The sequence below is a fragment of the Hippocampus zosterae genome, chromosome 1, assembly GCF_025434085.1.
Source record: "Hippocampus zosterae strain Florida chromosome 1, ASM2543408v3, whole genome shotgun sequence".
Taxonomy (NCBI): domain Eukaryota; kingdom Metazoa; phylum Chordata; class Actinopteri; order Syngnathiformes; family Syngnathidae; genus Hippocampus; species Hippocampus zosterae.
Window position 1 is genome coordinate 765,658 of NC_067451.1, and position 12,010 is coordinate 777,667.

Genomic DNA, 12,010 nt, shown 5'->3' on the forward strand with positions numbered 1-12,010 from the left:
CTCGGAACAAAACGCAGATGTCAATTTTTTTTTGTTAAAAAAGTTAATTTCTGTGACGCAAGTACGTGTCTCGTCGGGTGGCGAGTGCCGCCCGTCCTCTCGCTCTCAGAGTTGTTTTCATGGCGGTTGTCGGTGCTCTTCCTCCCGCAGGCGCGCGACGGCGGCGGCGGCGCAAACAAGCGCGCCCCGACACCCGGCCGTCTGCGGGGGTCCCGGCGGTGCGAACGGCACAAAGAAAGGTACGCGCCGCCGTCTTGCAGCCGCGTTTGCTCTCCACGTGCCATGAATATTTCATACGCCGCCCGAGTCGGCGGCGCCGTTGTTTGCCCGCATGAAAGAGAACGCGAGCGGGGAGGCTGGGGCGGAGTCTGCCGTTTGGCGGCTGTGTCGCGGGAAAGCGCCGACGCACATCTTGGGGAATATCGTCTCTCATATCATGTCCCCCCTCCCACTCGTGAGACCCGAGTCTGGATTGCTTTCCGGCAGCTTTGAAGAACTTTTTTTTGTGGGGGGGGGGGATGGGGGAGTGGATTTATTTATTTATTAATTTTGGGTCCTCTTCGAGATGACGAGTTGAGAAAGTAAGATTTGCACTCATGGTGGAGTTATGGCAACGGGAGATGGGCGGGAAGGGGGGGGGGGCTTGTTGGAGCCAAGTGCTAGCGGGCAGCTCGTTTGTGTAAAAGTCACACTTTTTTTTTTTTTTTTTAAATTCTGTTCGGTTATTAAATGAGTTGTAAGAGCGAGTTTGTGCTTTTGATTTTTTTTTTCATTTTTATGGTTTTAGTTTTTATTAGTTTTAGTATTAGCTTTATTTTCTTAAAGTGTACAGAGTGTTTGTTGATTGCAAGATTAAAAAAAAAAAAAAAAAACGACTTTGAAATGAATCCATTTCAAATGAACCCCAAGAGCTCGTGTATGATATCGTTGGGAAAAAAAAAATGAAGGCCGTCGTCGCTTTAATTATAGTTCGTCTTAGATTTAGACACGTAAAATGTTGTTTCAGTTTATCTTTTTTTTTTTTTTTTTTTTTTAACTTTTCGCTTTTGTTTGATTACATGAACGTTTCCCCCCCCCCCCCCCCCGGTTACTTTTCCATTAACTGGAAGTAGCCTCGATACCGATTGGGGTCTGTTGGTAGGCCTACTTTTCCCTCTTTGAATGGAACACGAAAGGCACTCGGAGAAGTGAGGAAGCTTTGGGAGGGATGAAGACCAGACGGATGCAAAACAGGCTCAGACGACGGTAAAACGGGAGCCCGGATGTTCCCACTGCTGCGAACCGCAAATTCACCTCCCCGAGCTCATGTATTCACTCACATGTTTACAATATCATATATATACACACACATATATATATATTATATATATATAACGTGACCGTTTTTTTCCCCCCACCGTTACTTTTTCATTATTTGAGGTATCGCTGTGCAGCCGTACGGAAGAAAGTAGGTCGAACAGTCATTTGGGAATTGTAATTGATTTTACTGCGCAGTAATTTATGACCTCTTTTTTTTCCCGTGTACTCCGCAAATACCCCTCCCCCCCACCCCCCAGCAACAATCTAATACTTCAACTGATTTAAAAAAGGAAAATAAAGCATTTGAGTCGCCGCGCCGATTAGAGATTTTCATCGGGAGCAACATTAGTAACGAGACTAAGCGGGAGCTGCTGGCCGCATCTCGGCCCACAGCGCCCCCAAGAGGACCTCCGGTGAACGTTAGAAGCATCTGGGTGGGGGGCTTTGTCCCATGTAGCACGCGGCGGCGTGTGTTCACCGAGCTCAACTGCCGAACGATGATTGATGCCGAGCATACGCCGCCATCAGCGCATTTGACCCCCCCGGTCGCGGCGCCGCATAGTGTCGCGCCTTTGCCAAGCGCCACGCGGAAGGATGTGAAGGCGTCACTTTGTCCTGCTCGCGCTTGTTTGATCGGCCGTCCTTTCGTCGGCGGAGGTGTTTCGATCTCTCCCGACATTTTTTTTTTTTTTTTGGGAAGTCCGTGCGTACGTGCGGAGCCTGCGGCGGCATCTTGCGTCCGGCGCCGTCCTCGGGAGAAGCTGGTGTCATCTTTCACGGTGACAGGCTGTGGCCCACGCATGGTGGCCCCCGGGGTCTCCAGACTAATAATGTCTGGCCGCAGTCTCTTCTCGTTCTTCTTCCATGCCACCCCCCCACCCCAACCCCCCTCACCCCTCCTCAAACACAGACCGCAGTCTCGGCAGAAGCAAACAGCACACAGAGAAACGGCCCCATGCTTCAACGGATCAAAGGTTGCCAAATGAATTTGGGAGAGGTGGCAAAAGTACTCGCACTCTCTCCTGAAACCCAAGTACACTCATCCTACTCCTCGACTTTGATAAGAGTATAAATAAAGTTGTCATGTTGCTGCTTAACCCTCGTAGTGCACCGCTTGCGATAAATGTAAAATGATGTCTTTGAATCAAAGGCAAAGGCATTCAGAAAAACACGAGAGAGCTGAAACTTATGGAGGGGTTCTAAAATGGCCTAAATGTCATGACGTCACCGTCTGATAATTCTCAGGCATTGCAGCAATAATAAAAAACCGTTTTGATACCTTAATCTTCACAATTTACATATTTTTCACCACAGAGACCCATTATAATTCATATTTTTGAATGCATCGTAAACCTAATGTGTAAACATGCATTTCACGCGATTTTTACGTCAATCGCTTTGTTTTCACTTGGACAGACGTAAGCATGCCACATTGTTGGGTTGAGGTCATTCCAATTGTGCAACTTTTAGGTGGCGCCAGAGGATCGCAAATGAGTTTGCCTTTTTGCAGGAGGCTTCAAACCAATGCATTTGACATGAACACGTCCAGTCGGGATTGTTAGTAGGGCTTGGTTGGGACCTCCAGACACAATTTTGTATTGTAAAAATAAAGAATAAAAAATCCCAAAGAACTAATAAAAACTATATATGTAGCACAGATGCCTCTGAACATTTTGAGTGTTTGAAAAAAAAAAAGAATGTTTGTATAACACAAAATACATCATTACAAAAATTGTATAAATGCGTAACTTAGGGGTTTTTTTTCATTTGAAGGACCCGACGGTTAAAAACGTCTTTGGGAGTGAATGAGTTAAATGGGAAAGGCGAAATAACAACAAGCAAAATCTTGCAGGATCTCACATGTCGGTGTTGCGAAGCGAAGACAATCGTCAAGAAACGTGAAGCCGACAGACATGATGTGCCCCCCCCCAGGGCCTTGATTTTGACACCTTTGCTCGACAGTCATATGACTTCAGTACGTACAAAGCAGCATCCCTTCCAAATAAGGTGAAAAGACAATTGTTGGGTCAAAAATGGCTTTGAATGCCGACGTGGCAAAAATGCCGGAAAGGCGGAATGAGCCGAGGTGATACCGGAGAAAAGATGCGCAATGATATTTTCCGTCACGTTGAAAAATGATGCGGGCCCATATTGGTGACAAATGTGCAACGTGTTTGTTTGAAGGAGCAAATCCCGTTTCAGGTTGTCAAAGATTCGAATGACTTGTTTGTCATTCAGCACCCTGACCAAATTCCTCCTTTTGTGGTGCCCCCCCCCCCTATATTTTTTAGCTCCGCTTCACAGGACCTTGACGCCCATCGCTCCCTACGGAGAGACCTTCCTCTACAACAGCGCTCAAAGCCTTCCGGTAAGACGCCGTCCACTCCCGCTGGTGCAACGGCTTAGCGAAGAGGAACGGCTGTGCCGCCCCCCCCCCCTCCACCCATTCCCCCACCCCCCCGTCTTTAACAGGCCAAAGCGCCAATTCCCAGCGTTAATGTTGTCACATAACAGAGTGGCGCTTGCTTCTCTCTTGCCCGAGAGGTTAATAGAAATGTCGGCTGCCCTCGAAAGTGAGCGCCGCTTAATGCGACGACGCGATAAGCGAGTGCGAGCGCGACGCCGCAGACTTTTCTTTTCATTTGACGCTCCTCTCCTCGGTGTCCTTTCAGAACCCGGGTGGGGAAGAGGTGGCGCCAAAGGACACGCGGGAAAAGAAGAAGCGCAGGTAGGCGCCGATGTTCTCATCTCCTCCGGCGCTATTAATAGGAGGCTTCAGAAGAAAAAATAACTCGTGACCATGTTTGGCTTTTTTTTTTTGCGCTAAACGCGTCTCCAAGTGGCACATCAAACCGGCCGACTCCTTTCCGTCGTCGTCATGCGAAGTCGAAACGGAAGACGAGGGACAAATTAGTCAAAAGAATCGATGGAATTCACGCAAAAATGGCTCGCGGGGTTCCGCCAGGGTCCGCTCTCGGTCCACTTCTTTTTCATCTCTACACGCTGGTCAAGATGACTTTTGAAATTATTTCAATGTCAGTCCTGGTCTTTCATTCAGTTCATGTGTTCATCAAACCAACGAGTGGAATTTTCTCCTGCTCAAACCAGGTCCGAGATCGGCGCTCATCTTAAGCTACGAATAACCGGACAGAGAAAAAAATATTGACTTCAGTGGGGCCTTTTGAGGTCTTCATATTTAAAAAATTTGAAATTTGCACGCTCCCTTTGAATTGATCCGGGACCAGACTTGCTTTTGAATCATTTTAATCCCAAGTCATCTCTCCGTAATTCTTTTTCGGTCAGGCGCGCGTCGAATCGTCTTGTCTGTGAAATCGACTCATCACCGTTGATGTGCTGCCAATGTCGTTCGACCCGCAGCTCCGAGGACCGGGAGCGCCCCCCCATCGCGGTTGCCCCAGACCTCGACAGAGACGAATACGCCACGGTGGAAGAGTGCGCCGGCGTTTTCCCAAGCTTGCCGCAAAATCCGGCAGAGTACGCGGCCTCCGGTCCCGACTCCGGCCCTGCTTGGGGGGTCGCGGCGGACCGCCATCTCTCCGCCCGATATTTGGCGGCTCCCGGGGACCGTCTGCCTGATATTTCCCCGTACGCCTGCTTTTACGGCGCCGCGGAACCTCAAGTTCTGAAAATGGGCTGGCTGGACAAGCTGTCACCTCACAGGTAGGTCGGCCCCGACGGCCAACCAATCGGCAAACCCGCGAGCGAGCAAAATATGCCACAAATAGCCGCGCTTCAAAAGAATGATTTTTTTTTTTATTCCGCAACCGGCGTTTACGTTGACTTGAACAAACTTGAAAAAAACAATGAGCGCGTGACGGCGAGCTTCTCCCGCGAGCAACGGCCGCCGCTAACCGCTTCGTCTTCTTCCCGCAGGAAGTGCGTCTTTCAGCGGCGGTGGGTGCGCTTCGACGGCGAGACGCTGGCCTACTACAACAGCGACAAGGTAACTTTTTGAACCCGCGCCGGCGCTCCGAAAGCGATCGATGTCCCGAGTCCCGTTTGCCGCCTCATCCATCGTGAGCGTTGCGAGCTAACGAAAGGGGAGGAGGGAGGAGGGCAAGGACGGAGTGACTTTAAGCCGAGCGTGGCGGAGCGCGGCCCCCCCCCCCCACCCCCCGTGCCCAGCCGGCCAGACTCTGAAAAGGGCGGAGGGGGAACTTCATGAGAAAGAAAGAAAGAAAACGGGCCTGCCATCCCTCGAAATGGCTTTTGGCAAAACAACGCAATGCCCCCATTCGGGTTCAGCTGACTTTTTTTCCTTTTTTTTAATTTTATTTTTTTTTATGCAATCAATCAATCAATTAGGCGCGACCTATCAGATGGCGCCTCGTTAATCACTTGCTAATTACAGCCCTCTGTGCCCGCTCACGCAGCGCGACCCCAACTCCCGCGTTCTTCCCGTCGCGTCGGCCGCTTTCGTTGTCGGGAAACGTTTGGCCACGGGCGGAACGGGAATCGTGGAGGGGGGGGGCCGGCGAGTCAACGACTCGATCAGTCAGCGTGAGGTGGTGGAGATGATTGGAGGACTTGCCCTTTTGGGGATGTTTGCGTCCCGCTTTTGGGGGGACATGGGGGTCATTCGTACCTTGACCCCGTGAATCGAATTTGTTGCACGGCCACACCGGAAACTCGGTTCAGTCTTATCGCAAATCGACTCTCCACATTGGACTGAATGGCAAGGTTATCAATCGGTTCCGGACACAACCCGCGTCCGATAGGAGAAGAGCGGTCAGAGGCACGACTAACACCTCGTGAGATAAGAATGTTTAAAAAAAAAAAAAAGTATTTCTAGCATGAGGGAATAAAAATGGCATTTCTTTGGGCGCATGTTGTAAATCGTGTCTGGAACCGATGAAAAACCGTTCTGTCCACTTTTGAGAGCCGATTTGAGATAAGACCGGCGCTCTTATCTCAAATCAAAGAAAGGCGGCAGCACCAAGAACCAAAACCTCGCCACCGATGCCCTCGGACAACAAATTTTGATCGTCTTCCGGCTTTCTGACTTTTGGTGGTTTCAAGTCTCTCGCCCCCCCCCCCCCCCCCCCCCCCGTTTAGTAAAAGCCCCAGCTGGCCGATGCTAATAAGGCGACGCACCCGTCGCTGCGCGCAAACATTGCCATGCTTGTCCTCGCTCTGAAACTTTTAACACCCGCAAACTCTCTTTTTGTAGTGTGAAATCCTGCGGGAATTGTCAGCCCCAGACAGAAGTAATCGCACTTAATCACAGTCGCGGCTTGAAAGGTCTCCGGCGATGTCATCATCGGGGGGTTTGGGGGGGGGGGTAGCCGAGGTGGCGTGGGAGAGGAGCGAGATCATCGGTCTCATCGCCGCGTTGCATCCAATCCGTCCCGTCAATCGGGGCCCTTTTCAAGAAGGGGGGGGGGGTGTTTGTGTGTATCCAAAGCCTGGCGTAAAGGGAATGGGGGGGATGAGGTGAAGCGGGGTGGGCGGGGTTTTAGCTTGGTGGAAATTCCCCCCCCCCCATTGACAGTGACTGTGAGTCAATTGAACAGAATGGAATTGTTCCACTTTCAAAGGAGCGGTCCTAGAATCGTCCTTGATTGGAGGGGGGGTGCGCAACTCCAACCCCCAACTCGATCGGGGTGGCATGGGGCCTGAATACATTTTTTTTTTAAATGAGGTTGGCAAACTAAAGAGAACATTTCTCTCTTTGTATGGGCAGAACTTTGACTTGACTTTGGAGGGTGTTGTGTAAAAAAATAAAAATAAAAATAAATAAATAAAAAATTGTGTATATATATTCGATCTAATATCACTAATTGGCGCAGCTTGTGCAAAAAAAAAAGTAAAAAAAAAATAAAATAAAATAAATGGAGAGAAAACATAAATATCTCTTGATTTAATAGCTCGCTCGTGGATTGTGAGTGAACTTTTCCCGACCGCCAGTTGGTGTCCTCGTGCCTCCGTTGTTGCAAACGTGCCTTTTCCCTACGTATTTATTTATTTATATTTCTTTTTTTTTTTGGGTGCAGCCCCCCCCCCCAAAACCCCTCCGCCGCTTCTCCCGTCGCATGGCGCCTCCATTGTTGTGTGCTTTAGCTCCAGCGCTCAGCCTTAATTGTTCCGTGAAGTTTACTGGCTCGTTTTTTTTTTTTTAACTTTCTTTGTGGGGGCGGGGGAGGGGGGGGGAGCGTTCAGAGCCAAACGGGAAGAGAAAAAAAAAAATCCAAAAAAATCGTCCCCCTCCGCCCTCAAGCTGGCTCTGCGGCAGGAGAGGGAGGAGGTCAGCGTGGGGAGAAATAAGGGGTGGACGAGTCAGGTAAGGGGGGGGGGGGGGAGATAGTTAGGCCTCATTGCTTTTCTTTGTCCTCCCGAGGGGGATCCCGCGCATGGCTGTTGGCGCGTTTGCGTCTCTTTGGCCTGACCTCGTCTTTTCATCGAACTCTTTGCGCCAGTCTTTATAGATGCTCGAGTCAATTAATGACAATTAATGAGCGTGAAAGCATAACTGGTGGCGCCATTATCAGCCACTGAGCTCGTTTAAGCGAGCGCCGTCGCCGCCGTCGCCGCCGTCGCCGCCGTCGCTCGCCTTTCTTTCAAGGAGACCCGCCGCGGAAATGTGTTTGGCTACAAACGCCAGACCAATTTCCAATCGCCTCTCTTTTCCTGACTTAAAATTGACATGAGTCAATTGCCAAATGTTGTGTACGACAACACGCGACCTTTGGATGAACTTTGACATTTTTATCCCTCTGGGGGAGGCGGCCATCTTGACTCAAAATGACATGGCCGTTGCGCAGGTCTCGGCTCATTTGCAAATAATAATACTCGGCAGAGAAAATAATACTCGGCAGATTGATAAATTTGCCTGTGTTTGTTTGTTCAAACGGGTGAGTGAGTTGACCTCACGGTGCAGAGGTCGTGGGTTCAATCCCGGCCCTCCTGCGTGGAGTTTGCATGTTCTCCCGGGGCCTGCGTGGCTTTTCTCCGGGTATTCCGGTTTCCTCCCACGTTTCCAAAAACAGGCACGGCAGGCTGATTGTACATTTCAACTTGTCTCCCAGGGTGTGAGTGCGAGCGTTGATGGTTGATGGTCTCTGTGTGCCCGGCGATTGGCTAGCAACCGGTTCAGGGTGTCCCCCGCCTACTGCCCGAAGACAGCTGGGAGAGGCTCCAGCACCCCCCCGCCCCCCCCCGGATGTTTTGTTCAAACGTTTACTTCCTTACCAAATATGTTGTGCAGACTGTGCAACCAAATTTCCTTCATTTCCCCCCCCCCCCCTCTTGACTGTGCCGCACGATATTTTTGGTTGCTTGAGTTTTGTTCCCGGCAAGGTCACTGGCTGGCTTACTTAAGCAATGGCAAGAGGCAGTCACAAGTCCACCACCGCCCGTTCCTCCTTTCCAGCCACGTACGACAGTGTGCAGCAAACAAAATGATGCCCCCCCCCCCATTTATTTATTTTCTTTGCAACACTAATGTCACTATGAGAATGAATAATGCAACATCTGTCTTATTTGTCTTCTTACGAGCCGGCGCTTTTTACAGAGTCACATAAAGCGCGTCGCTTTTAGGCTTCTTTTATGCCAAAATCCGAAGGGCCTTTCTTTGTCACGTCAGGATGTTAACGCTGATTCGAAATCATGCCTCCCCCCCGAGTATTGAGCTCTCTCGTTCAGCGCCGCCGATGACCCGCCGCAAAGCGTCGCGTCGTTGCTTGTTTGGATGCCTTTATCGGGAGGAAAAACACCAAGTCCCACTTTACTCACGCTGCGTCTTCAGCTTTTTGTTCAGTTGCGCAGTGCAGACTGAGAAGAAAGTGGCTTGCAACATGACAGGTTTTGGTTGTTATTTTTCCACAAATTCGGGGCACCAGTCATGTCGGAAAATTCAGAAGCGTGTATCCGTAAAAGAAAAAAAAAGGTCTGAAAATTGATTTTTTTAAAAAAAATCATCAGGTTCACGATTCACAAAAAAAAAAAAAAAGGGGTTGCACATGTCAGCCACAACAGGACACACAAAAAAAACTGTGAACAGGAAGCAGACAATTTGACCGCAAAAAAAGAGCGTCCTGGAAGTTTAGAAAAAATTCCGCACCGATGGACACGAGATTGGGAAGACGTGTCCCTCATAAAAGATCCTCTGAAAAAGTCTCCAGGACATTGCAATGGAAGTCGGCCATTTTGAATCAAGAAGGTGCACTGGACGTTTTTTTAAAAAATAATTATTTATAATTTTTTAAATAAATAATTATTTTTACAAATGTTTATTTTTTATATTTAAATTATTTATATGTATATATTTGTTTTATAAATATAAATAATTTTTATAATAATAAATAACTAACTAAATAAAATAATGAATAGAAAAGAAGTCATCCCAGCGAATAGAGTCGTCTTTCTCTGGCAGCGCATTTTGATTCAAGCGCTTCTCACGCGGGACCCGGGCGCCTTTTTTTATCAACGTGATTTGGTTGAGAGGCAAACGGCGAAGGCATTTCTGTAAATCAATACGGCGCCGTATTGATGGCTCCTGGCTTGAGTTTGATGAGGAGATCCGTCAAAATGGAATCCCACCCCAAACCGACAGCGGTGCAGCCAACAATTACACATCCACTGATGCAAACTATGCTCGCCCCCCCCCCCCCCCCAGAAGAATTTTGCCGCGTTTGCTTGCATTTGTGAAGGTCTCGTGTGTTTCCTCTGTGCAGGAAATGTACTCCAAGGGGATGATCGCGGCCACTGCCGTGCGGCAGGTGCGGGCTCTCGGTGACAACAAGTTTGAGGTCATCACCTCGCTTCGGACTTTCATATTCCGGGCTGAGAAAGATGGTAAGTGCCCGTTTCTTCAACTGTCCAATGAACCTCCAGCTGGTGGTTTGGTCGGCCTAAATCGCAGGATGGGGGAGCAGTGAGGAATCCGCTCATCTCAGCAAAAAACTCTTCTCTCATTTCAAATTTACACCGTCAAGCGCAGACTGTGCTTCCCTCTAGTGGCCGAAAGTGGAACACCGCCCGCCCCAATATAGAGCAACACAATTGAGATGCAAAATCACGGGACTACGACCCGCCACGGAGGCGGATTTACTCTACTTTCATACGGTCTTATTCTGATCATGGCTCCGATTGAAATGGCCATGACGAATGAATGTTGTGTCGAAGGTCGAATTTGTAGCAATCCTCCATGATGCGTCTCCAGTTGCTCCAGAATGCCGCCGTTCGCTTCTTGACGGCGACTCGTGCAAAGAGGGAGCACGTCGGTCCTACTCTGACATCCCTTCATTGGCTCATTTTCAAAGATCCTTCCGATTTGCGAATCAAATCTTGAAATGACCCCGTCTCATCTTCGCTCTCTGAATTTCTCCGCCCCTATTCACACCCGCCCGGCGCTTCGGGCATATGGTGGTCATTCTTTGAAGGTGTTCTAGAAATACTGTTGAGTTGGGTTGAGTTACAAACAGAGATCAGGAAAAAAAAAACGAACTCATCATGGCTCAGATTGCTCCAAAGCGGCCAGAATATCCATCCGTCCGTCTTCTACCGCTTATCCAGAGGCCAGCAGCTTTAGCAGGGAAGCCCAGACTTCCCTCTCCCTAGCTACTTCTTCCAGAGGCGTTCCCAGGCCAGCTGGGTGACATAGTCTCTCCGGCGTGTCCTGGGTCTTCCTCGAGGTCTCCTCCCGGTGGGACATGTCCGGAACACCTCACCGGGGAGGCGCTCAGGAGGCATCCGAATCAGATGCCCAAGCCACCTCATCTGGCTCCTCTCGCAGTGGAGGAGAAGCGGCTCGACTCTGAGCCCCTCCCGGATGACCGAGCTTCTCACCTTATCTCCAAGGGAGAGCCAGGACACCCAGCGGTGCTAATTTCGGCCGCTCACCACGACAGACCGATACAAAGTCCACATCACAGCAGATGCCGAAGCGATCCGCCTGTCGATCTCTCGCTCACTCGTGAACAAGACCCCGAGATACTTCAACTCCTCCACTTGGGGCAAGATCTCCTCCCCCGACCCGGAGGGGGCACTCCACCCTTTTCCGACCGAGGACCATGGTTTCAGATTTGGAGGTGCTGATTTTCATCCCAACCGCTTCACACTCATGTTGGAGAGGCCTGCTTGAAGGAGCCACCCCCACCCCCCCTGCGCCTGAATTCCTTTTCAAGCCGGTTTCTTTTTGTTCTGACAGAAAATACGGTCACGATAAGGAGTGCGTAATCAATTCTGAAAGGATGTCATTTCAATGCATGTATTCAGTGCAACCGGCGTCCAGGATGAATCGGTTTCAAAACCCAACCCCAAAAGTGTTTCATAACTCAACAAGGACATTTTTTCCCTGCTCTCATTGTCAACAGACACTGGCATTTTTTTTAAACATCTCAACCACGCTGAAAGAAAAATGCTTTTTTTTGGGGGGGGGGGGGCTTCTGGTTGGTTTTGGTGAACACGCGGGTGGTCTCTCCTTCCCAACCTTAGCTCGCCTTGAAAAGAGAGCGTGAGAGAGCCAGAGACCTACACCCCCCCTCCCCACCCCACCTCCACGCCAGCCCCCACCCTCATGCATCTTTTAAACAAGCTCGCTCGCCTTGGAGCCAAGGCCCATCAATCTTTGGGGAGCGCATGAGAACCAGCGAGACCCGCAAGGAGGCTGATGGAAAACGAGCGAAGGAGCTGCCCAACGCGAAGAGCCGAGCGGCGAGAACAGTCGGGCCGAGGCGGCGAAGGGCAGGGA

General features: G+C 49.9%; 1 protein-coding gene across 1 annotated transcript in view; it reads left to right on the forward strand.

Moving 5' to 3' along the window:
• Positions 1 to 12,010, forward strand: part of arap2 (ArfGAP with RhoGAP domain, ankyrin repeat and PH domain 2) — a 48,908-nt gene that overhangs the window by 2,193 nt on the left and 34,705 nt on the right. The window contains 6 exon segments of the mRNA XM_052057216.1: positions 151 to 239; positions 3,591 to 3,667; positions 3,972 to 4,027; positions 4,678 to 4,980; positions 5,194 to 5,263; positions 9,993 to 10,113. Coding sequence (XP_051913176.1) covers positions 151 to 239; positions 3,591 to 3,667; positions 3,972 to 4,027; positions 4,678 to 4,980; positions 5,194 to 5,263; positions 9,993 to 10,113 — 716 coding nt within the window.